Source organism: Ornithorhynchus anatinus, chromosome X1 (genome assembly GCF_004115215.2).
Source record: "Ornithorhynchus anatinus isolate Pmale09 chromosome X1, mOrnAna1.pri.v4, whole genome shotgun sequence".
Lineage (NCBI taxonomy): Eukaryota > Metazoa > Chordata > Mammalia > Monotremata > Ornithorhynchidae > Ornithorhynchus > Ornithorhynchus anatinus.
The window spans coordinates 116587275-116611391 of NC_041749.1; the positions used below are offsets into that span (position 1 = coordinate 116587275).

At 58.1% G+C, this 24117-nt stretch overlaps 1 protein-coding gene across 1 annotated transcript; it reads right to left on the reverse strand.

Annotated features, from left to right (window-relative positions):
- Positions 1 to 5562: 5562 nt before the first annotated feature.
- SHC2 (SHC adaptor protein 2) lies at positions 5563 to 19321 on the reverse strand. Its single transcript, XM_007662787.4, has 14 exons — positions 19253 to 19321; positions 18773 to 19165; positions 16652 to 16722; positions 14332 to 14392; positions 13512 to 13631; positions 12238 to 12291; positions 11796 to 11847; positions 11471 to 11591; positions 11043 to 11214; positions 10614 to 10680; positions 10368 to 10514; positions 8182 to 8492; positions 6711 to 6845; positions 5563 to 5810 (listed from the first exon to the last, which is right to left on the reverse strand). The coding sequence occupies exons 1-13, from the start codon at positions 19319 to 19321 to the stop codon at positions 6717 to 6719; spliced, it is 1767 nt and encodes a 588-aa protein (XP_007660977.3). The 3' UTR covers positions 5563 to 5810; positions 6711 to 6716.
- Between the last annotated feature and the right edge of the window lie 4796 nt (positions 19322 to 24117).

Consider the following 24117-nt stretch of genomic DNA (forward strand, 5'->3'; position numbering starts at 1 on the left):
GCTTAGTACAGTGCCTGGCACATAGTAACTGCTTAAGAAATACCACACAGAAAACAGGTATTCGATTCCCAGTTTACAGACAAGGAAACCGAGGCCCAGAGAAGTTCAGTTACTAGTCCAGATCACATAGCAACCCAGGAAAAGAGCCATCGGAACCCAGGTCCCCTAACTCTCAGGACCACACTCCTTCCGCTGGGCCACTCTGTTATTCCCATTCCCCAGGGTCAGCTGGACTCTGGTTGCTACCTAGGAGACCTTGTTATGTTCCAGTTTCAAACTGGACCTGAGAACAGGTGATATTGCCCAGCAGGCTCCTGCCTTAGTGTCTAGCTTTCCCACAGAGCCCAACCCTTCTTGGGCCCTTGGCAGGATGCCCTGGACTTCTCTGACTCCCCTAGGTCCCCTCTGGGCCCATCCTTCGAGGAGCAGGTCTTGGCTTCTTGCCCATAGCCCATAGGATTCCCAGGGTGAATGGAGAGGAGGGAGAATGTGGGTGAGATGGGTAGGCCGGGGCCGGGGGGATGACCCGGCCGTTCTATAAGAGTGGGGGAGGCGTCGCCTTTAAAGGTCTCCGAACCAAAACCAGGTGACTGCAAAATTGATTTGATCTCCCTGGAATCCTGTGGACTGAGGATGGTAGGGTCGGGGACTCCTGAATCCGCTCCTCTGACCTTCACAGGAGGAGGTCTCAAGGAGGTCAGGGGTCAGGACAGGAAGCAAATAGACCTTTATTCCTGATTCTCCTCCAATTTTTCCTTAGGGAGGGCTATTTCCTTGAGACCAGTACAGTAGTACATGGAGGAGTAAGGCAGGGCTGGTTGAAGGGGGAAACAGTTTAACAAAGACTGTTTGTCTTCCACCTGGTTTGCTGGGAGAAGTAGGTAAACAGAACAGGGATGGTTGAGTTCCTCAGAGATAAACAAACCCTTCTGGCTTGAGCTGGTACTGCCCATCTTGGCAAGCCGTACCGAATGGATAGTTAGTCTCTGCCACTAGGGTCTGGAGGGGTTCCCGTGGAGGGGCCCTCTGTCCCACCCTCGGGTGTCATGGGACCCCAAGGGCCAGCTAGTGGCAAGAGATGAGTGCCAGCTGGGAGCTTGGGGGTGGGCAGCCAGAAGAGCTCACTGAGGGAGATGGAGCAGGGGGTCCTCAGTCTGCGACTCCAAGACAGTTCAGTCCCCAACTACATCCAGAAGGGAGAGGGCTGGGGTGGTGGCCTGGTTACGGAGGTAGAAAGGACACTGGGCCCCAGGCCCTGAGGAGAGGTGGTTGGGTAGGGGAAGATCTCATGGGGGAGCAGCTCTCTCCGGTGCAGGCCAAACCTATCCTCTCTCGGAAGATGACTGATGGCACGGCAGGGCAGCTGGGAGCCAGGGTGGGCAGGGCGAAGCTGGATTGGCACCTTGGAATGGCTCAGGCCATTCCCCTGAGAAGACCTTTCCCCACTGAGGCAGGGCGGGTGGGCAGCTTTGGGGTGCAGACGTGGATGAAGGCAGCAAGCAGCATGAGCTGAGTGATTCCAGCCCCTCTCCTCCCCCAGCTCCTCCCTGGGTGGCGCTGCCGTTCCTCTGAGACAGTGGACCCTTGTCCGTGCCGACCAAGGCCCCGGTCTGGGCTGCCGTCTCTCGGGGCCGGGCAGTGAACTAGCCCCTTATGGTGAAAACGTTTGCCACCGTGCCGCGTTCCCCACCCTCCACCTCTACTCAGTAGTTTGAGAACATGGCCTGGACTTTTCTCCCTGCAAAGAGGAAAGGCTGCTAGACTTAGGATGGGGCAGATAGCTACCATGCCATGGCCGAACCAGGCCCTGGGGCAAGGGAATTGGGAAAGTTGTCTCCTGGGAACCCCCTTTTGCGAGCCTTGTGCGGGACAGGGGACTGTGTCCAACCTGATGATCTTTTATCTACCCCAGGGCTTAGTAGAGTGCTTGGCACATAGTAAGTGTTTAACAAATACTATTATTATTATTATTATTATTGTCATTACTTTCTCCTGGCTTGACCAGGTGTAACAAGATGGCCCTCTGACAGATCCACAGTAAGTGTACACAGTAAGTTTACTGCACACAGTAAATGCTCAATAAATACCACTGATTGATTGATCCCCTTCTGTTTCCTCTCTCCGGGAGGGAGAAAATAGGGTGGATCCATTTTATAAAGGGGGGAAACTGAGGTCCAGAGTAGGGTTAGGATCCGACCAAGATGCCCCAGGCAAACAGGAGGGGTGGGAATGGGAGGTAGGTCCCTAAAGCGCGGTGTTTAGTGCCTCCGATTTAGGGATCGTCTCAAACCCTCCACTGAGAAGTGACGAGGGAGAGGACTGACAGGGGAAAACTCAAGTCTCCATTTTTTCCCCTGAAACCTTAGGGATGAGGGAGGGGGTGTGTGGGGGAGAATGAGGAGAAGGGGGAGCCTTAGAGTTGGGCTATGTTAACCCTTTCCAGACCACACAGGGGCTCCGGGAGCCCCAATCCGGCTGTTTCCTCAATTCCCAAGGCTCTAAGAACCAGGAGGCAACGCCCAGCTTTCCCACTCCGAGCTCTGTAGCCGTTGCCCTCGACAACACTCTGGCTCTGTGCCAGAACAGCGGAGCACCCTCCCCACTCTTTCTAGGTCCTTCCTATAGCTCTCAGCCTGGTCTGCTGCTACCTCTCCTTCACATCTCCACCCTCCCTTCCTCTCCCTCCCCACCTCCCTATGCTCCAACTTCTGGAGGCACGGATCCAGGGGTAATTCAAAACAGGCATTCCCCCGCCATCCGCTTGTCTCCCCTGCACCCTCCAAGCCAGTAGACACGTTGATGGGAGAAAGCCAGATGGGGTGGAGATTCATCGGGGAAAGGGTTGGGGCGGGTGGGGGCAGGAAACGATGGTAATTAACCCGACAAAAACATAGTGAGCACCGGGGAGGGGAAAGAGAAATTCATCCACTGCCATGGAAATGTCCACACCGTAGGATTGTCAACTGGTCTCCCCAAACCCGCTGTCAACATGTCAACTGAAAGGAGCCAACAAGCTTAGCATGTGGGCCCCAGAACAGTGGCCAGAGGCCCCAGCTCCCAAACCGCAAAGGGTGGGGACCGTGGGGGTGCCACTCGGCTGGCACCTTTTCTTGGCTGCTCTGGTGGGTGGCAAAGGGGGTGGTATTGTCCATACCTGCAGGGCCCCTGTCTGTGACTCTGGCTACTCATTTACAGGGATTACCTTGCCAGCTAATAATATAATTGTGATGCAATTTGTTAAGCGCTTACTACGTGCCAGGCACTGTACTAAGCTCTGGGATAGATACAAGATCAGGTCCGACATGGTCCCTATCCCATGCAGGGATCACAGTCTAATAATAATAATAATTACGGTATTTGTTAAGCGCTGCTTACTATGTGCCAGGCGCCGTTCTAAATGCTGGGGTATTTACAAGATAATTGGGTTACTGAATTGTACTTCCCAAGTGCTTAATACAGTGCTCTGCATTCAGTAAGCGCTCCATGAATACAATTGAATGAATGAATGACACAGTCTAAGGAGAAGAGAGAACAGCAGCTGAATCCCCATTTCACAGATGAGAAAACCGCCCTGGCCCCTTCCTAGAAAGTCAAGTCCTCTGGGTGCCCAGTTCCATGCCCAGTCGGCATGGTGCCCGTGAGGATCTAGCGGTTGATGAAAGGGAAGAAGGAAGGGGGAGGGCGAGGCCCCAGGAAAGCGCTGGACTGGAGGAAGAGATCCACACTTTCCAGCTCTTAGCTCTGTTCTCTTGGGGGGCCACCAATCTGAGGGGTGAGGGGAGGGCAGGGGCTCCAGAGCTGGCTCGGCCTAAAACCCACAGTCTAGAACCAGTCACCACCCGATGGACACGTGGGAAGGAGAGAAAGCAGGGTGATTGGGCCCGGGGAGTGAAAGCCAAGGGAAAAGAGACTAGGTGGAAGGTCAGGGAGAGCAGGACAGCCTGTCCTGACATCCCAAAGAGCCACTGAACCTCAAAGTGAGAAGGGTTTAACCCTTCATGCTCCTGCCACGGCACCTCACTCTGCAGAATTCTTGATGGAACAGAGACTGATCATCACTCTCCAGCCTCCCTGGGCACCCTCCTTCTCCCCATTCAACTGTATGGTATTTCCCCAACTGCTCAGCACAGTGCCTGACACTGGGCAGTAAGTGCTCAGTAAATACCATGGCTTAATTAATCAGCCCCATGCCGCTCCCATCCCCTGCTCTCCTCCTGGGAGCATCTGACCACATCCGGCCCCACCCGACCCTCCTGCTACAGGCCTGCACGGGCTCCGGAGGGGCAGGTCGGGGTAGAGGAGCCCCCGGACCCCCGCCCTCTTGGATCCTGGGCAGCCTGACCTCCTATTTGAGGGGGCAGAAGGCAGCAAGCTAACCCACGGGGCACATCTGGGTTGTGGGGTGAGGGGGAAGGGGATTGAGTGCAGAAGGAGACTCAGTAACGGAAGCCTAGGGACCCGGGGCTGGATGGAGCCGGGTCGGGGAGCAGGGCCTAAAATGGCCTCACAACGGGGTGGGGTGCGGGGGATGTTTAGTCTCCCGTCTTGCTTTGCTGGGTGGGGTTCTCCCCGGGCAGGGTGAGGGGAGCAGGGCTTCGGGGTCCGGCGGCAACAAGCCGACGAACAGGCTGGCTGGGCTGCCCCTCACCCCACCGGCGATTAATCAGCACGGCTGGGAACAAGCAACAGCTGCCCAGGACCTGCGCCGGGAAGACAAAGGCGCTTCAGCCCTCGGGTGGCAGGAGCTTTGATGGATCTTGAAAGCGACGGGAAAACAAGCCCCAGCTATTTGATCACTTCCAGGTTTAATTATAAACAGACTCCAAATGCCAAGCCCGGGAGCGCAGCCGAAGGGCGGTGGGGGAGGAGGGAGCGAGGGGGAGAGATGTGGGAGCCGGGGCGGAGGGTGGCCAATGGGGGGTGGGGAGGGGACGTCGAGGAGGCAGGCGCCGGGGTCCTCCTGGCCACCTCCCGCCCAGGGGAGCCCCCCCCCAGTCCTCCGGACGGGGAGGTAGGTACCCATCCAGCCCACTTTGCCCAGCGCCCTCCCTGCGGGGAGATGCTGGGAGTGCCGCCGCCGGGGGCATCCCCGGAACCGTCCTGCCCTCCTCCAACACGGCGCCTCCTTGTGGCCAGGTAGGTGTGCCTACCTGGGCCCGTCACCGCCACCTGCTGGGAGATGCCGGCACTGCAGCCCCCGGGATTGTCGGCCACCATCCGCCGGGCCGCTGAGGGTGCGGCCAGGCTGGGAAAGCCCCAGCTTCCTCCTCCCTCCCCCCGCTCCCCACCTCCCCGCAAGCCCCCGGGGACTGAGACACAGCTCCTCGCTCCTGGGCCCGCCCCCTCGCCCCCCCCCCGAAGCTCTCCCTGGCACCCTCAGTCCAGATCTCGACCGGGCACCCTCTGCCCCTTCCTACCCCAAGGCTTGGCTGCCCTCCGAGTCCACCCCCGGGGCCCGACCAGCCCCAAGCCCCTCACTCCCAGCACCGTGGACTCCTATTTGGCAGGCAGGGAAACCGAGGGCCCCGGTGGCTCCCCGACCCTCCCTCCCTACAAGGGCATTGACTCTGAAGATGGATTCTCATCCAGAATAATGATCGTCTATACAAAAAGTCAGAAAAGGATGCATCTTTGGTGCGTGCGTGTTCACTCCGGTGAACGCACTCGGGGTGGGGGGGCGGGGGGTTTCCCTGACGTCCTGGCCGGCCGGCCCCGCTTACGCGATGGCCCCTTCGGCTCATGCAAAGGGACGGGGGGCGGCTCCGTGCCCACGGGCCGACGGAGAGCGACGATCGGTCCGAAGCCTGGGCCTGGAGGGGAGAGATGGGGCGGGGGGTAGCTGAGCAGCCGGTGGTTTGGGAGATTCCAAAGGGACTGTGGTGGGCAGAGGGGAGAGGATGGAGGAGGGAGCAAGGAGAAAGATGGGCAATTCTGGGAGACCCTGGGGGAAGCACGGGGACATCTCTGGATCCCCATGGAGGGAGAGCGACGACAACCCAGCAGCAGCTGCGACATTCCTTCACGAAGGGAACCAAGGGAAGGGGAAGCCAGAGAGAGGAGGATAGTGGGGGTGGAGAGGATGGGGTGCAGGAGAGGAGTTGGGGAGAGAGCAGAGTGGAGTAGAAGGGGGATTGAGAACGACGGGTTCGGGAAGGAAAGAGAAAGCCCAGCCCTGGGGGAGGCAGGAGGATGGGGCTGTCGTCATGGGGATGAGGAGAGATGAGGAAAAGGGGGGGGGGGGGACAGGCACAGGGCGGGGAGGGGAGTGGGGGTGGACTTTCAGCTTCTGTTCTGTGGATCCACCCTACGGCCAGCTTCCTGCTCTTCTTCTCTTCGGGGGAGGGGCCAAGTGGGACGGAGGCTCGGTGCCCCATGCCTCAAGGAGCCCCATACCTCCCTGAGAGCAGGATGTCAGAGTCACTGGGGATTCAGCCTATCACCTTCATAATCCCCCTGCTGTCTCGCACAGGACAGCTCTCTGGAAGGGGAGGGGCCCCCTAGGGCACAGCGGTGGGGTAAGGGGTGGGTGCGACTGGGACGGTCAGCGGAGGAACTCACAGGAGACCTTCCATTTTTTCAAAGCCCCTTCCCCAACTCCTCATTCAAGGGCCGTGGGGAATGACTGGCCACCCCCCCGCACACACCCACCCACAGACACACACCAACATACCAGACCTCCTCCTCCCATCCCTCCCCATCCAGCTACACACCCCAACTCAGGACTCCCGCTTCACCATGTCCCGCAAGTGCAGCTCGCTCTCGGCTGCTACGATGGGCTGTCCGTTTTGTAAGTGATAGTCGATCAGGTGGCTGATGCTCTCAAACAGCACGTCCTTCGTCCGGACCTGGGGCGGAAGAAGAGGCCGGTCAGGGAAGGGAGAGGATAGGTGAGCGGGTGGAGGCGGGGGGTCGGCGGTTACAGCAGAGAGAACCTGGCACAGGATTGGGAGGGAGGGATGGGCTTCTCTGAGGCTGGCCTGGAGGATCCCTCAAAAGGGCCAGTCAGAGAAAAGCATAAAATACGCCTGACCTCTCAGCGTGGCTCAGTGGAAAGAGCACAGGCCCGGGAGCCAGAGGACGTGGGTTCTAATCCCGGCTCCGCCACTGGCCTGCTGTGTGACCCTGGGCAAGCCACTTAACTTCTCTGCGCCTCAGTTACCTCAGCTGTAAAATGGGGATTAAGACTGTGAGCCCCACGTGGCACAACCTGATTACCTTGTATCTATCCCAGCACTTAGAACGGTGCTCGGCACATAGTAAGCACGTAACAACTACCGTTGTTATTTTTATTATTATTAGGAGACTGGAAATTGGGAGACCTGGGCTGTAATTCTGGCTCCGTCACTTGCCTGCTTGAACAAGTCAATCGACTTTTCTGGGTCACAGTTTCCTCAGCTCTACAATGGGTATTCACTCCGTTCTCTCTCCCACTTAGACTGTGAGCCTCATGTGGGACAGAGACCGTGTCCAGTCTCATTGCAGTGTACCCACCCCAGTACTTAGCACAGTGCTTGGCACATAGCATTTAACAGAGATGGCAATTACACCCACTAACTTACTGACCAGTGACAACAGGTAGTCAACCAATCAGAACCCATAGGTGAACAACTAATCAGAACCGTTAACAGGTCCATACCCCACTAGCTAGGCAACTAATCAGAAACACCCACAGGATCTATTTGCTTTCTGAGCAATCCTAGGCACTTAATGACCATCCCCTCCTTGGCTCAACCAATTGGGGCGGCTATTGTTCCTCAACTGAGCTTCGTGAGGAAAGAGAGACAAGAAGGCAGAAGAGGAAATAGCACCAGGCAGTGCAGATATTAAACGCAACAACCCACCAAAGGATGGCCTTTCAGGGTGCTAAATGTGGCCGGGACCGTGGGTCCCGCATCAGCCTTTTCAGCCGCGTCTCCACTCATAGGTGAACTTCCCCATCGGTGCTGTCTTCTTTGAATCAAAGGACAACTATATATATATATATATATATGTATATATGCGTGTGTGTGTGTGTGTGTATATATATATATATATATATATATATATATTATGTTTCCCAAATCAATGAGGGGGGACTCTGATAACCCCAAATCCATGGTGGGGCGTGAACCCTAGACCCCCAAAACCCCGCTGGCCCCCATTTCCTTTCTGCCACTGGCAGAGGCCGAGCTAGCTCCTTACCACACCCTCAGGGTCCACCAGGAGCAGGTGCTTGGGCTGCCCTCCGTGCATTCCCGTCAGGACATACTGCCCAGGGTTGGTGATGCTGTCCCTCACCAGGAAGTCCCCGTCCGCCCGGAGCAGCTTCTCCGCATCCCTCCGGCTCATCTTGCCATGGTACCATGGCTCCTGTCGGAGCTGTTCTTCTGTGGGGGCGATGGGGGCGCGGCGGGTGGGTGGGCTGGGCCACTGGTCCTCGATGGGCAGGGTGCTGCCCAACGGCCCCCCAGCCACTGTACATTCATGAAGTTTCAGGGCATCTTCGAAGGGCTCTGGAATGCCAAGCACGGGGCGCGGGTGAATGGGCGGGAGTGGAAGGATATGAGCTGGGGGTCCCCCAGGGTTATTCCCTCACACTCTCCCCTCTGACTCTAATCTGAGTTTCAAGGCCATCTGTTTTCCAGGAGAAGGGCCTGGGACTCAGCTGGGAGAGGAGTCAAGTGCATCCTGGCTCTCCCCCGGGACAGATGGGCTAGGGATCATCCAGCTTGAGTAGCCAGAAGTGAGGGGCAGGAAGGAAAGGAGAGTCCAGCAGTGAGGACGGAGGTAAGGGGGCTCCTGCGTGCCGCTCCCAACAGGCCCAGTGCATCCCCACGTCAGGCAGAACCTTCCACCAGTCCGGCAGAGTGGGTATCACTGTCTCATAGAGGAAGGCAGGGAGAATGGCAGGGTTCAGCAGAGGAGGTCCCGGGAAACCAGAGGGCAGGGGAAGCAGTGGGAGTTTTCGGTGAGGGGGATGAAAATTGGCAATACCCACTCTCTTCACCCACACCCACTTGCAGGGGGTCCAGGAGCCAGGAAATACAGCCTGGATTCAGGGATGGCTCAGCCCTGCCCCTTTGGGAGCCGGCTCCCAGAGTAGTCCGATGTTAACAAGTTTTCAAATAACAATAAGAGTATTTTTAAGTGCTATGTGCCGGGCACTGTACTAAGCACTGGGGTAGATTCAGATAATTGGGTTGGACACAGTCCCTGTCCCACACGGGGCTCACAGTCTTAATCTCCATTTTACAGATGAGGAAACTGATGCACAGAGAAATGAAGTGGCTTGCCCAAGGTCACAGAGCAGAAAAATGGTGGAGCCAGGATAAGAATAATAATAATAATGGTAATAAAAACGTGGTATTTGTTAAGCACTTCCTATGTGCCAAGGACTGTTCTAAGCACTGGGGTAGATCTAAGGTAATCAGGTTGTCCCACGAGGGGCTCACAGTCTTAATCCCCATTTTACAGATGAGGTGACTGAGGCACAGAGAAGTTAGGTGGCTTGCCCAAGGTCAAACAACAGACAAGTGGAAGAGACTGGATTAGAATCCCCGTCCTCTGACTCCCAAGCCCGTCCTCTTGCCGCTAAACCAGTCCCTGTCCCATGGGGAGCCCACAGTCTCAATCCCCATTTTACAGATGAGGTAACTGAGGCACAGAGAAGTGAAGTGACTCGCCCAAAAATCACACAGCAGACAAGTGGTGGATCCAGGATTAGAACCCATGACCTTCTGACTTCCGGGCCCATGCTCTATCCACTACACCATGTTGCTTCTCCTATTAGAACCTGAGTCCTCTGACTCCCAGGCCCGTGCTCTTTCCACTAGGCCATGCTGCTTCTCAGCAGCGTGGCTCAGTGGAAACAGCATGGGCTTGAGAGTCCGAGGTCATGGGTTCAAATCCCCACCCTGCCACTTGTCAGCTGTGTGACTGTGGGCAAGTCACTTCACTTCTCTGTGCCTCAGCTCCCTCATCTCTAAAATGGGGATGAAGATTGTGAGCCTCACGTGGGACAACCTGATTACCCTGTATCTCCCCCGGCGCTTAGAACAGTGCTCTGCACCTAGTAAGCGCTTAACAAATAACATTATTATTATCATTATTCTCCTTCACACGCCATAATTCTCTCTTCCTTCCCCCAGCAGGGACAAGGCACTGTGGGGAAGGACAACTGAACAGCTCCCGGGTATGTTCCCCCCTCCGCCCCGTCCCGGCCCTAAAAGAATGTGGCATGACATTTGGGGAGCTGGAAGGAGTATCTGGGATTGCTTTGCTGGTGGCAGGGAGTGGAGGGGAAGGCATATGGGCTACACTCTCCCAAGAGACCCCCCCAAGAGAGACCTTCTCCCCGCCTCGGCCCCTCCCCGAAGGAGCCGGCATACTCATGTCAAACAAGTCCTTCTTGGGGCTCTCCTCAGATGCTCTGGCCTCTACCTCCCAGCTCTGAGTGTTCACATACATGTGTTCTTCATAGTCCCGCAAGCCCAGGGCCCGGCTGTCGGCATTGAGGTAGCCGTCGCAGGTCTGGCCTGAAAGAGAGAATCGTGGCCCGCGGTTCAGCCCTCGTCGGCCTCCTCAACCGAGGGCTTCCCGCTTGGGCGGAGCCCAGATGGCTCCACTCTGCCTACCATGGAGGCTGAGGTCCCAGTGGAGGGCGGGATGGGTACTCTGATCTCGTCGGGCGGGCGATCCCAGCTGGCAAGAGGAAGAGGAGAAAACTGGGTCAATTCACCCGACCCCTTCCCACCCCCTCGGTGCCCCTCCTCACCCTGCTCCTCTCCCCCCTTGATAGTTATCCTGTTTCCCGCCGGGCTCCCCGCTCCGCCGCCTGGGACGGGGAGACCCAGTCGGAGGGGCAAGAGACCTGCCCCCCAGGGCAGACCCGGAGACCGCCCCCAGGAGTCCTGACTCCTCAGCCCCTGCCAGGCAGCCTGAGGGCCACGGTCGGCCCAAACGGGGCTGGTCCAGGAGTCCCCTGTGACTGGGGAACAGGATCCCAACCGGACTCTGGGCCCGGGAGCCCGGGATCTGGGCGGGGGGGTGGGTGAGGGCCTGACCTGGCCGAAGGAGCCGGAGCCTGGCGGCTGGGTGTGGCCATGGCCGGATGGCCGGAGCCGTGAATCGACGAGACCCCCGAGAGGAGGCTCCTTGCCCGGAATGCTGTTGTAGTAGTCATGCTCAGCCGGCTCGTCCTCCTCCCCCCAGGCCGACTCCTCAGTCCCTGTCATCCTGGGCAACGCCGACACGAGGGCATCAGGTCGGCTGCCAGGGACGCAGGCGTCCGAGCTCCATGCGTCAGGACCGAGGTACAGGGACGACGGAGCTGAGCCTCTGGCTTCAGGCTTTTCAGAGGAGACGGCCGGGTGGGGTGGGGCTGGGCGGGGGAGGGCCCGGTGGGTGAAGGTTTCTTCCCACACCCAGAGATGGGTGGGAGCGGGAGAGCCATCAGAGGCGGATGGAGGCCAGGAGCCCCCACGCTTTTTACCTTTCGGGGGGGACGACAACTTTGGGGGGGCTGTGCAGATACTGCTTGAAGCGCAACTCAAAGGCCTGTCCCACGGTGCTGATGACGCTCTGGGCTTCGCAGCACTCCAGGATGTGGCAGGCTAGCATGGGGGCGGGGAGGGGAATGGTGGAATCGCAGCAGACGCGGTGGAGCAAGGTAGAGGGCGCGGAGTGGGGCCGCCATGGGACTGAGCCTGATCCGGCTTCCAGAAAGAGTGTCGAACCCTCCGCCCCCCAGGGAATGTCCAGTGCGTAGAAGATCTGCTCCTTCCCCACGACTGCCCGCCCCACCCTACCCCTCTCACCTCTCTGATTAATGGGATCCTTCGCCACGTACGCCACATAATCCGCCATATCCTGTGACCAGATGGGAACCAGGGGTGAGAGAGGGGCGGGCGTCCTCCGGGGCATTCAGAGTCTAGACCCTCTGCTTTCCCAAGCTTTGGGAGAAGGGTGCTTTCTGGGGTAGGGGAGCTCAGCTAGCAGGGGAGATGCAAGGGGTGGGAGGGAATGGGGTGGGGTGGGGTGGGGGGGGGAATAGAGGTATCTGGAGCCAGTTGCCTAGCAACACTGGGTCCAGCCAGCAGCAGAAGCTGCCCAGGTGCTGGGGAGAGAGGAGGGAAGGGGAGAGGGAGTGGCGGGAGAAGAGGCTAGGATGGGGTGAAAGGAAGGGAGGAAGGGAAAGGAGACGGGGAGCCATCCCCAGGAGGTCGGGTAGCTCCGGGGCTCCCCCTCTCTGGCTCTTACCGTGTCCCCACCGGAGGCGAAGGAGATGGACTGCATGTGATGGTTAGCAATGATCTGTCCCGGGCAGAGAGGCAGAGACACGTTACCACTCTGGGAGCCAGGCGGCATGAGCTGAGGGGACCCCTCAGGGCAGGGGAGGGCGGACGGGACCCCTCTGGATAGGTTCCTCCTGAGCCCTAGCTCTGTCCCTGAAGTTGGTCCGGGATTCAACTCTCCCTCCAGGATCGAGGGCTGGGAACACCCCGATGTGGTGTGGCCAAGGGATTTGCCTTCCAGGGGCACCGTCCCCTGCTCCAGCCTGGTGGCACTGACCAGTCAAGGTCAGAGTCGATGCCTCTGCGTCTGTCGTATTCCGGGGCAGACGGCATCTGGGCCTAATGGCTATGCGGGTGCGGTGTGCAGATTTGGTGGGGGATGGGCCAGGGGAAGAGAAATGGGGAGCTCTGATCTGGGCGCTATTAACTTTCTCCCAGGGGTGAGCACTAGCTGACCTAGTGGACTGCTTCAGGGCAGCATCGTTCTCCGGCCCCATTCGGTTGTGTGTTGATTTGCATAAATCTGCATGAATTATGTTCCCACTCATACTCTATTCATCTAGACTTCAAATAATTTGGCTCTTTAGAGCGGTCAATTATTCATTTTTTTCATCTCTAAGTTTACTTATTCTCACTCCTCATTCAGCCTTGCCACTCCTAAACAACTTCATGCTCCTGATGCCTCCGATCCAGGGAGAGCCCTTTTCTGCCCTCGTGGAGCAACAAGGCGAAATTCTCCAATTGTCCATCTGGGTGAATTGCCTGGGGTTGGTGGGGGGGTGGTCTCCCAAGTCAGGAAAACCAGGGGGCCCTGGGGTCTCCCTCGGTTTCGATTTACAACCGGTCGGGGCAAAGATAGTCCCGGACTGGTCGATTCAGAGGGAAAGGGAGTTGATCACTAAGCTCTGTGGTGTTTGATAACAACAACAATAATAACAATAATCGTAGTAGTAATAATATTTGACAAGCGCTTACCACATGCCAAGCACTGTACTAAGCACTGGGGTAGATACAAAATAATCAGGTCCGACACAGTCTCTGTCCCACACGGGATTCACAGTCTAAGGGTGGAGGAGAACAGGAATCGAATCCCCATTTTGCAGATGAGGAAAGTGAGGCCCAGAGGAGTTAAGTGACTTGCCCGAGGTCACACGGTGGACAAATGGCAGAGCAAAGCTTTGCCCCTTCGTGGGAGCAGGGGATGTGGGGGAGCATGTGAGAGTGATGGGGATGGAATACCTGACGGGTGGTGGGTACCATGAGGTTGAGCCCATCGATGGAGATGTTGACAGCGATGCTCATGCCAGCAAAGCGGAGGTTACTTTTCCCCAGGATAGAGAATAGAGCTTTGTTGGGAGCCTGTGGGCAAGATAGAGAGAAGGCTTAGTCGAGTGGCCTGGAGGCCTCTGGGAGTCTCACCTTGGCTGGGGGCCGAAAGGCCCCCAGTGCGGGAAGAAGAACCACTCTCATGCTGGGGAGCATGTTCCCCCATCCCAGCTTCTCTTGGACCGCTGGGACAGGCGTATATATTGGAGGGGGGTGGCGCAGAGAGAGTGCTCTTTCAGATTCACCCCGAGGGTTTGGGTGGGAACTGGGGGAGAGATTGGGCGAGAATGAGTAGCTCAGGGTGGGATGATACTGGTTCCAGGCTGGACGGTTCTAGATTCAAGATGGCGAGGGGGTTCTAGGTTCCAGCTGGAGGGACCCGGCTTCGGGATGGCGAGGGAATTCTAGGACTGAGGTTCTAGACTTCAAATGGTGGGGTTTCTTGATCTCAGGTGGCGGGTCCTAGTGTGAGAGGTTGAGGTGCTCGAAGGCTTGCGGAAGGGAGCGGTTCGTATGGGGTAAATGTTCTAGGATTGCAGTGGAGGGAAGGTTCTAGGTTTGTCCTGGGGAAAGCTTCTTCTTTTAGAGCTTACTGCACCCCCGCCCGGCTGCCAGCCCGGTTTCCAACCAAGGAGAAGGGAAGACGCTCCCATCACTGGGCACAGCTCCCCCAGCCCCGCTTCCCACCACAAACCCCCACCTTAGAGACACGGGCTCTTTGCACACCACCCACCTTCTTCTTCCAGGTGCCTTTGACCCCCGGTACTGCCTCGTACAGTCTGTTGATGGCTTCCCTGCAGGTTGGGAAGAGGAAGGCACCCTCTGACTCACCTTGGCCCTCTGAATGGGGCTGCGTACTAGAATGGGGGAGCCATGGGGTGGACGTCACCTTGGCCGGAGGGTGGGGAGAGGGAGGGGTGGAGAGAAGATGGGAGGGAGGAGGAAAGCTGCCAGGAAGAGTGGCCCTAGCCCGTGGATGCTGCTCTACCCTAGACTGTGAGCTCTAGACTGTAGCTCTAGATCCTTACTAATAACACTAATAGTAATCATGGTATTTAAGTGCTTACTATGTGCTAGGCACGGTATTAAGCGCTGGGGTGGATACAAGCCAATCGGGTTGGACACAGTCCCTGTCCCACGTGGAGCTCACAGTCTCAATCGTCATTTTACAGAGGAGGAAACTGAGGCCCAGAGAAGTGAAGTGACTTGCCCAAGGTCACACAGCAGACAAGTGGCAGAGCCGGGATTAGAACCTCTGACCTTCTGACTCCCAGGCCCATGCTCTATCCACTAGGCCATGCTGCTTCTCCTTCCTTGCGGGGGGGAGAGAACACGTTTACCAACTCTGTTATGCCGTGATCTCCCAAGTGTTCCGTACGGTGCTCTGCAGATGGTGAGCACTAAACAAATACCACTGATTGCTACCCTGTCCAAGCCGTGATCCTCCCAGCCCCGGAATTCTCCAGATACTGCCTCCAAAGGTAGCGGGAGGATGCACTGGGAGGAAGTGGCCATGGCCGCCCTCTTGACATCCAGTGAAACCTGGGAGCCAGCCAGCTAGGCTGGGCCAGTGGCAGCTTTCCTGCTGCTGGCAGCCTCTTATTGACACTCTGAGCGTTTATCTCTTCTACCCAACGATAAGGGCTTTAATCATTAATCCCAGCTCTCGCTCCCAGGGGCAGGAGGGGATCTCCCAGCCTGGGGTGGAGGATTGCCCATCGGCAATGAGATCCACAGTCCAGGGTGAACAGGGTGATAGTCCCCTTCTCTCCTCCCTTGGAGCTCCCCCCTTCCAGGGCCGGGCGGAGGCACCAACCTTAGGGACAATCCTATGTATTCCCCCATCCCTAGTGCCTCGCTCGACTTTGATCTCAGGCTCACTACGGGAGTGGGTTGCAGTGGGGAGCGTGAACAATTCCGATCACTTCCCCTCTCTTCTCCCTCTCCTATTCTTCCCGGCTGCTCCCCCCCTCCCGCCCCACTTGCGGTTCCCTGTTTTCTCCAATGTCACCGGAGGCAGGGAGGGGAGGATCATAAATAATCCATCACGCTCCGGCTGGTCCCCCTCCTCCCCCCCTCCCCCTTCCCCTTCACCCGTTCTTGACTATTGATCCCACTCCCTTTCCCTCTGCTGCGGGTGGGTGCGGCGAGTGGCTGTTCTACTTTCTTGCCACCCGCCCTCTCGCTCGCTCTCTCCAGGACTGGGGCAGGAGCCTGTTCTTCAAGGTGGGTGTACGTACGTTGGGGGAGGGGGAAGATGATGGAGGGAGAAGAGGGCATTAGCGTCAGCTGGGCCCTCAGTGACCAACAGGAACAAAGCCAACTCTTCCCTCTCCTGCCGTCTGGGTCCCTTTGTGGCTGGAGAAAGGGCTCCTTCAGGTGGCGCAGCACCTCTCCCTCTCCCCACCCGTAACGCCCGTCCCCCATCCCTCATGCTGGGGTAAAGCCACGGCTCTGCCAGATGACAGTGGGAGTGGGCTCTGCCAGGTGACAATGGGAGTGGAGCCGAGAGCGAAATGCTCCAGGGTGTCTAGGATGCCCTGATCCAAATCCCAACCGACACCGACGCACCCTGCTCCAGGTCACCATCTACCTCCCCCCCAACCCACCTCCTTTCCAGGACAGCTCTAGGCCACCTCCTCCAGGAAGCCTGCCCCGAATCACCCCGAGGACTCTCCGACTCTCCTCTCCGGCTCATTCCCCACAGTGGCTGTATCCGCCTGCGGGGATGAGGCTGCTCCGAGTGACTGACTGGGCCACCTCCCTTATCAGACTAGGTGCTCCCTGCATGCCTGGCACAGGGCTCCGACCCCTGTGGCCGCACCCACTAGAAAGACCAATTGATTTGCTGGCTGACTGGCTGATGTCCATCCAGCTCCTGTAGCTGTCCCTCCAGCCATGAACCTAGGTGGCCGTCATCATGGACAGACCCGATACCGTGGGGCACCCGAGACTGGGCCGAGCCCTGCGTTAGGTGGCCCAGCCCAGAATGGCCCGAGCGTCTATCTGTCCTTTCCCAGGACCGGGAAGGGCCAGACAGGTCTGAAACTCACCTGGTGACCTGGGTGCGAGTGTTGAAGTCCAAGGACCTCATGGAGCGGAGCACCTCGATGCAGCCCATGTACTGTGGGATGTGTAGGCAGGGAGGGGAGAGAGATAGCGTCAGCTCTGCGAAGCCCCCCTCCCCTCCCCCTCACCCCCCACGGCAGACATCTCTCCTCCCCAAGGCTGAGGTGGACGATGCTCAGACTGCCCACAGCTTTCCCAGTCCTGACCTTTTCCAGGCAGCCCCCTGACTGGAACCGAGGACTGCTGGGTTCCACTAACTCCTGGAATTTCTATGATGAGACATCAGTGGTCGCCTTTTAATCTCACAACATCCCTCTGAGGTAGGGACGGCCAGGTAGTATTATTATGCCCATTCTACAGATGGGGAAATTGAGATCCAGAAAGGTTAAGTGACCGGCCTGAGGTCACTCAGCAAGCCAGTGGTAGAGCTGGTTCTAGAACCTAAGACTCCTGACTCCCAGGCCTGGGCTCTTGCCACTAGGCTCTGATGTTTCCCCAGGAGGCCTCGGGACCAGGTCCTTAGCCTCCTCGTGCCTCGGTTTCTCCAGAAGAAAAGGCATGGCTCGGGGAGGGGATGCTGAGGCTGATAGTCACTGCTTGTTCTGGCAGCTCTGGACCCAGTACACACGGTTTGACCTCTCTCAGCATCGGTCCCGTTCTACCCCAGAGGCAGCCGCGGGTCAAAGGGCCACAGTGGATATTGGAAAGACCTCAGGGATCCTTGGGGGTCACAGGTGCCAATCGACTCAAGTGGATATGAGAGTTCCCTTGACAACCCAAGATTCAGGGTTTATTTCTTCTCCGCTTCTCTTCCCTGCTCCAGAGGCAAAGCCTCAGGGTGTGAAGGGGTTAACTCCACTGTCTTTCCCATCCAATTAAGTTAGACTTCAGCCAAATGTCCCAAACGTCCAATAATTTATCTGGGGAAGGGGCTGAGGGAGAGGGAGGGCTGAGGGGGCTTTGCGCAGACAGGAGAATTACAGTCTCATCCTCTCACGTGACTGTAAATGACTGTAAATTCATTAAGGATGAGATTAGGCACCCGCCTCACTGGCAGATCCAATTAACATCGGGTCTCCTTTGGACTTGCACACCTGACAACCAGCATCCCCCCCTTCCCCACTCGGCTCCTCTTCCGTTCGGGATCTCAAAGCCCGCCTGAAGCCTCTTCCACGAACCACTGGTAGGGGAAACTGGGGCTCCAGGAGCCTGGCCCCAACGCTCAGCTCTAACCCCGGCTCCACCCTGCCCGCCCTCTGAGGCCAAGCCCATAGAGGCGGTCCACTCGCCCAGCTCCCTGTTACAGCCGGGACGGGGACAAAGGAATTGAGAAAAGTAATCTTCCCAAGAGAACACCCCAGTCGGGCCTGCCCTCTGGGTTTGCTTTTGTACAGGCGCGGGAGGCTGACTCGGATGACCCCGTGACCCTTGATGACGTCTCTAGCTGGCTCTCTCCACGTCCCCTCCCTCCCTCCTTCCCTGCCTCCCTCTCTCCCTCCCTCCGGAGCCGTCTGACCCCGGGATGGCGAGGTCTCGGTCCTCCCTGGGGATCCCTTAGAGGAGGCCTCCCTCTTCCCTTCCCCACTTCTTGACGACTTCTCCTGCGGGGTTGGAAAAGGGGACCGGGAATAAACGCCCCAACCTGAAGAATTTCATCCCCACTTGTGCGTTCCCTTCCCCTCTCCCTCTTCTCTACCTTCTCCCCCCCACCCCGAATCGCTAGAGAAACCTGGAGCAAGAGCAGGACGGTGGTGGGGTAGCAGGGAGGGGATAGGGGTTGGTGGCTCCTCCGTCCGACTTCACCGCCCCCCTTTCCCCAGCAGCCAGGGAGGGGCAGAGCGAGCCGAAGGAGGGGGAGGCTTGGGGTGGGGGGGAGGAGGAGCGGGGGCAACTGAGGCTTTCAAGCCTTGGGGGGCGAGGAGGAGGGTAGAGGAGGGGAAGGGTTTCTCCGCCCTTTTCCAACGGGTGGGGATGGGCACCTCTTGGGAGAGGGGGGCAGGGTCCCCCATCCCCTCCCCCATCCGGCGGGAACCTGATCTCTGCGGCCCCGGGAGCCGTGATCTCAAAGCCCACCGTCTCCCCCGCTTCCCCTGCCCCACACTCACCCGAACGATATAGGAGACCCCCGGGCCCAGCACTCTCTCGTCTGGGTGCAGCCAGCCCTGGGCGGGCTTATGGATGAAGCTTCCTTTGCGATTCCACTCGTTCCCGGCCAGTTTCACCCCCTCCACCCGGGAGGCCTTCCTGGCCCCTCCGCTGCCCCTGAACCGGCTCATAACCTGCAAGGAGCATGGGGTGGAGCAGACGGGCTCGCAGGCGCTCAGCACGGCGGCCAAGCCCGACCCCGGGGTCGGGGGAGCCTCCCCCGGGCCCCCCACTTTGGCGGGGGCCAGATCCTTGCTGGCGCTGGACGGGCTGCGGCTGAGGAAGCCCGAGGGGCCCGCGAATTTCCACTGGGGCATCCTGGGGATGAGCATACAGAAGGTGGTGGTCGGCTCCTGCTCGTCCGTCAGGGGCGGGGGGTCGCCCAGGGGGGTCGGCGGGGGAGGGGAGGCCGGGGAGGGGGCGGCGGGGCTGGGGGCCACCTTGCTGCTCATGGCCGGGGCCGTCCCTGAGTCATCCTCCCACTGGCCGGACTTGGGCTCTGTGACCATACCCCGCCGCTCGCCTGGCTCGGTTAAGTGCTTTTAGAGTGCTCGGCTGGGCTCTGGCTGGCTGGCTCCCTCCCTGCCTGCCTCCCCCACCCACCCCCCCTTCCCGCCGCCGCTCCTACCCCCACCCCCTCCCGGGAGGCCCGGTTGACAGGATGATGTCATGGTGCGAGCCACACCGCAGCTCTAGCACGCAACCGCCATCGGGACCGGGAGCTGAAGGGCGGGGGTGGGGGTGAAGGGGGCCGAGGCCTTGGGGCCTGCGTGGAGGGACCTCCTCACACACTCCTCAAAGTTGGGCTGAAGGAGGGAGGAGGCAGAGCCGGATAGGCGACCCCACCCCATCACGCAGTCACTGCCCACCAGACTGCAGACCGCCGCCCTTCCTCCCCAACACACACACACACACACACACACACACACACACACACACGAGGCGCTCCTTAGGGGGGGTCCCCGTACTCCCACGCGGGACCCAACCCCCAGGGCGCTCCGGCCCTCGGGGACCGAGGTCACATGGCAGTGGATGAGTAGCACTCTTCCAAGTGGGGATCACTCCCGCTAAGGGACTAAGGCAATCTCCCTGCCGCCCTTCTCCTGGTTGGGGAGGGGGTAGGGAGTCTGACGGGTCTCCCCAGCCACCCTCCACTGGGGAGGACCAGCTGGGGTACTTCCCTCCCTCCCTCTCCATTCAGGAAGTCTTTCCCCTCCGGGGCCCCTCCCCCACCCAAGATTTGGGCCTTCGAAGGCCCTCCCTCTCCCTTCTCCCCGCCCCAGGGCTCCCGCTCAGGCTAGAAAGCAGGGAGGGAGGCTCTTTGTATAAGGGGCCCTAGGTCCCACTCGGCTGGGGGCGGGGGGTGGAAGCCAGAGGAGAGAGAGAGTAGAGGATGAGAGAGACTGGGATTGCTCTCAGCCAGATCAATAAATCAAGGGAATAAGATCACATTCTCTGCTGCCTGCTGGGATGGCACAGCTCCATACTCAGGCCTGCTTGTGAAATAGCCTGAGAAAGCCTAGGCTGGGGTGGGGAGAGGAAGGAGGTTGGGAGGAAGGGGAGGCAGGAGGAACAGAGGGTTGGATGGCAGCTGAGAAGGGAAGAGGGAGGAGGGGACACTGAACCAAACTGGGAGGACCAGCCCCAGGATTAGGGATCGCCTGGGTTTGGGGCCCAAGGCACCGGTCATGGATCTCTGTGAATCTATGGATTTGGATGGGTAGGTGTCCCCATTTTTCACTCCTGCAGCCCCACCTATAAGCTCCTTCTGGGCAGGGAATGTGTCTGTCTCTTGTTGTACTGTATTCTCCCAAGCTCTTAGTACGGTGCTCCGCACACAGTAAGTGCTCGATAAATTCGATCGACTGACTGACACCTCCGTGTCCCACTTGGAACGCTAAACTCAGTAGGATTCGGATCACCCGAGTTGGGAGCCCTGGAGGTACCCTTGGGGAAACCCGGTCCCGGGGGACTTTCCGATTCTCTGGAGAAGATATTAATGCTAGGAAAAGTCCAAGGAAAACGTGGAAGAGGCAGATCAGCGGCTAGGTGGATAGAAACTATGACAGTGATAACGGAAGAACCGTCAGCAAGGTTACGGATTATGGCAGAAGATAGGACGTTCTGGAGAAAATACATCCATAGAGCCGCTATGAATCGGAAACGACTCGACGGCACTTGATAGCAATAGTGACGGGATCCCACTTCCCTCCCAGCTTTTCCAGAGGGTGCCTGTGCATCTGGAACATTCCCCACCCTGCTCCACCGCAAAAATGCCTGCGTTTCTAGCCACATTACATTTAAGTTCCTTGTGGGCAGGGATCATGACTTACCTTCTGTTTGTCCCCCAAGCACCTAGTATAGTGTTCTGCATGTAGTAGGCGCTTGGTCAAACGTGGTGACGATAATCATGATGGAGGTGGTCGTGGTGGTGGGAGGCTCAGGGCTCATCTTGTGGAAAGGCGACAAGGAGAAAACTGATTTAGCTCTCAGAGGCTCCCTGTGTACTATACTCTAACTCCTGCCTCTCCCCTAGCCTCTACCCACAGTGTCTCTGAGTGGTGCCAGGGCTCCTCCATCTTGAGCACCGAGTAAGCTCCTTGGGGGTGGGGACAGGGTCTACCAACTCTATTGCACCGGGCTCTCCCAGTGCTTAGTACAGTGCTCTGCACACAGTCAGTGCTCAAGAAATACCATCGATCGACAGAGCAGAAACCAGCAGTGCTGGAGAAGGCAAAAGTAGGGTGGTGCGGTGGAAACTACTGCCTCCTCCTCCCATGGGACTGCAGAACATAGGGCTTCTCTGATTCCTTCCATAGCAGCACCAGGGATAGCATCCCTCCCTGCAATACCAAGGGGCCCAGGACCAGATGGTCCAGCCGCACTGCCTGTGGAACTCTCCCAAGCGCTTAGTACAGTGCTCTGCACATAGGAAGCACTCCATAAATACCCTCGATTGACTGATTGGAACTCCCTAAGGAAGCCCCAACAGACCCGTCCCTTCCCTTAAGGAGGCCTCCTGTCCCCCACGTGATCCTCTGATTTTTGATCCTCCACGATCTCAAAGCAGGTTCCAGGCGGAGGCAGAAATCCGACTGGCCTCCCCCGCCCCCACCTTTCCTTACACCCTCCTCCAAGCCAAGAGGCCTAGCCCGCCCCCCCCCCCCCTGGCCCATCGAAGCATCTAGCAGTAGGGGCCACATGGTCTCTCAGGGGTGCACCGGCATGGTGAAACTGTCTCCCTGAACGAAGTCTGAGCCAGCAACAGGCTGAAGAGTCCCTGGTGGAAGCAGGGATGGGAAACACAGATGTCTGAACCCCACTCCCATCCCACTCGACTACTCTGCCCTCTCCCTAAAGCAGCTCTGAGCTGGAGAATAGGGCAGGGGAATTGTTCACGGGGGTTGGTCTGCTTCAGGAGACCCCTAGCCAACAGCCCCTGCCCCATCCTTATCCCTAAGGCGGAGAGTCACAAGTCTCCCTCTCAGTTCCCTGACCCATTTTCCCCACCTCCCCCGCTCTCAACCTCTTGGCCTCTCTCCCCTCTACATTTTCTCCTCCTGCAATCCAGGGTGCAGATTCAAAATCTCCCCAACTCCTCTGGCACAAGCGAGCATAGATGACCTTGGAGTCCTTCGATCGATCGATCCATCGATGGTATTTATTGAGTGCTTACTGTGCGCAGAGCACTGTACTAAAGATGCTTGGGGAGAGGACAGTGCAATAAAGTTGCTAGTCATGTTCGCTGCTCGCCATGAGCTTACAGTCTAGGGGGAGTTCTTACTCCCTGTTGGGCTCTCAGGCACTGTGTCTGACCTAATTACCCTGCATCTACCCCAGCTCTTGGCACATAATGAATGCTGAACAAATACCACAATAATTATGAGAATTCGTTTTGAGTGGGATGAAGAGAAAATTCCTAGTAATCTAGAAATGGAAGGCACTTGAAGAGATCAAGAGATCCAGCCCCTAAATCAGCAAGAATATTATTTACGTGTGGGGGAACGGTGCCTGCTTGAGTGTCCGGTCAGAGTTGGGGATGGGGGTTCCTGTGTTTTCTGAAAGATTCCCAGAGGGGAGACTCCATAAGTTCTCTCCAAAGTCTGATCTAGTGTTGAATCCCTCTGAGAGTGAAGATACTTTCTTTTGCCTCACCCCGCTCTCTTTTGCTGCCAATTGAACAGAGCACAGCAGGAAAAAGAAGAGGGAAGGGCAGAGGCAAGCTGGGGTCTGCTAAGGCAGGATCCCACTTAACTCCCAAGAACAGGGACAAGTACCGCGGGCCCCGGGGCCCCGAGTGGTGACCCCTATGATACCATCCACCCTCCATAATGGGTCTCACCCCAGCCCCTGGTCCTCAAAGGTCACCCAGGCACTCGGGTGGAGTCAGAGATGACCCCAGAACCTACCTGTTCTCAGCCGCTGGCCTCCAGCACTTTGTTCCCCAACTCCCCCCACCCCCCCACCCCCCGGTCCCCTCGTCTGGCTCTGCAGCCTCGTCCTCCTGGGCTCTGCATAATAGCAGCAAGAGAAGCTGTCAGGATACCACTTCCTCTAGGCGCTCAGCTTTCAAACAGCCTCCGCCGAGCTCGTGAGACACAGCTTGGGGTGGGGGGTGAGGGGTGAAGGGGAAGGCGTCTCTTGGGCTGACAGATGGGTGGTGGGAGAATGAGGGGGTAGAAGGGTTGGGGTGGTGGCCGAAGGCAGGAGGAGGGAGACAGCTACCTCCCCCGCGGCAAATAGAGACCCCCGCTCTAACCCTCACCACTGCTGCCTGTGGCCACACACCCACAGAGCTGACTTGTTTTTTTTCATGACATGTGTTAAGCGCTTGCTATGTGCCAGGCACTTTACTAAGCACTGGAGTAAACACAAGCTAATCAGATTGGATGCAGTCCCTGTCCCACATGGGGCTAACGGTCTTAATCGCCATTTTTACAGATGAGGTAACTGAGGCACAGGGAAGTGAAGTGACTTGTCCAAGATCACAGAGCAGACAAGTGGGGGAGCTGATGAACCCAGGTCCTTCTGGCTCCCGGGCCCGGGCTCTATCCACTAGGTTGGGTGTCTAGAGAAGAAGGGGAGTGGTGGAAAGAAGCTCCTGCCAGACACCCCATTCCCATCACCACGCTGGAGAAGAATGGGGACGGGGAACCTGGAAGGTCACATTTCCGCTCATCTCCAACAGAGGGGCAGCAGCCAAAAGAGGGCACATCGTGAGCCAGGGTTGGCCAAAGCCTGCTCGGAAATGTGCTGGAGACATTGGGCGGCGGGAATGCAGGCAGGGTCACTTTTTCTCTGGCCC

Excerpts from the sequence above, each read along its gene's own strand:
- SHC2 (XM_007662787.4), bottom strand. The coding sequence starts at position 19,321 with ATGGTCACAGAGCCCAAGTCCGGCCAGTGGGAGGATGACTCAGGGACG. Across the intron at positions 11,215-11,470 it reads GTTGTCGTCCCCCCCGAAAG|GATGACAGGGACTGAGGAGT; the intron begins GTAAAAAGCGTG and ends GGCGTTGCCCAG. Across the intron at positions 6,846-8,181 it reads TGGTGGACCCTGAGGGTGTG|GTCCGGACGAAGGACGTGCT; the intron begins GTAAGGAGCTAG and ends CTTCCGCCCCAG.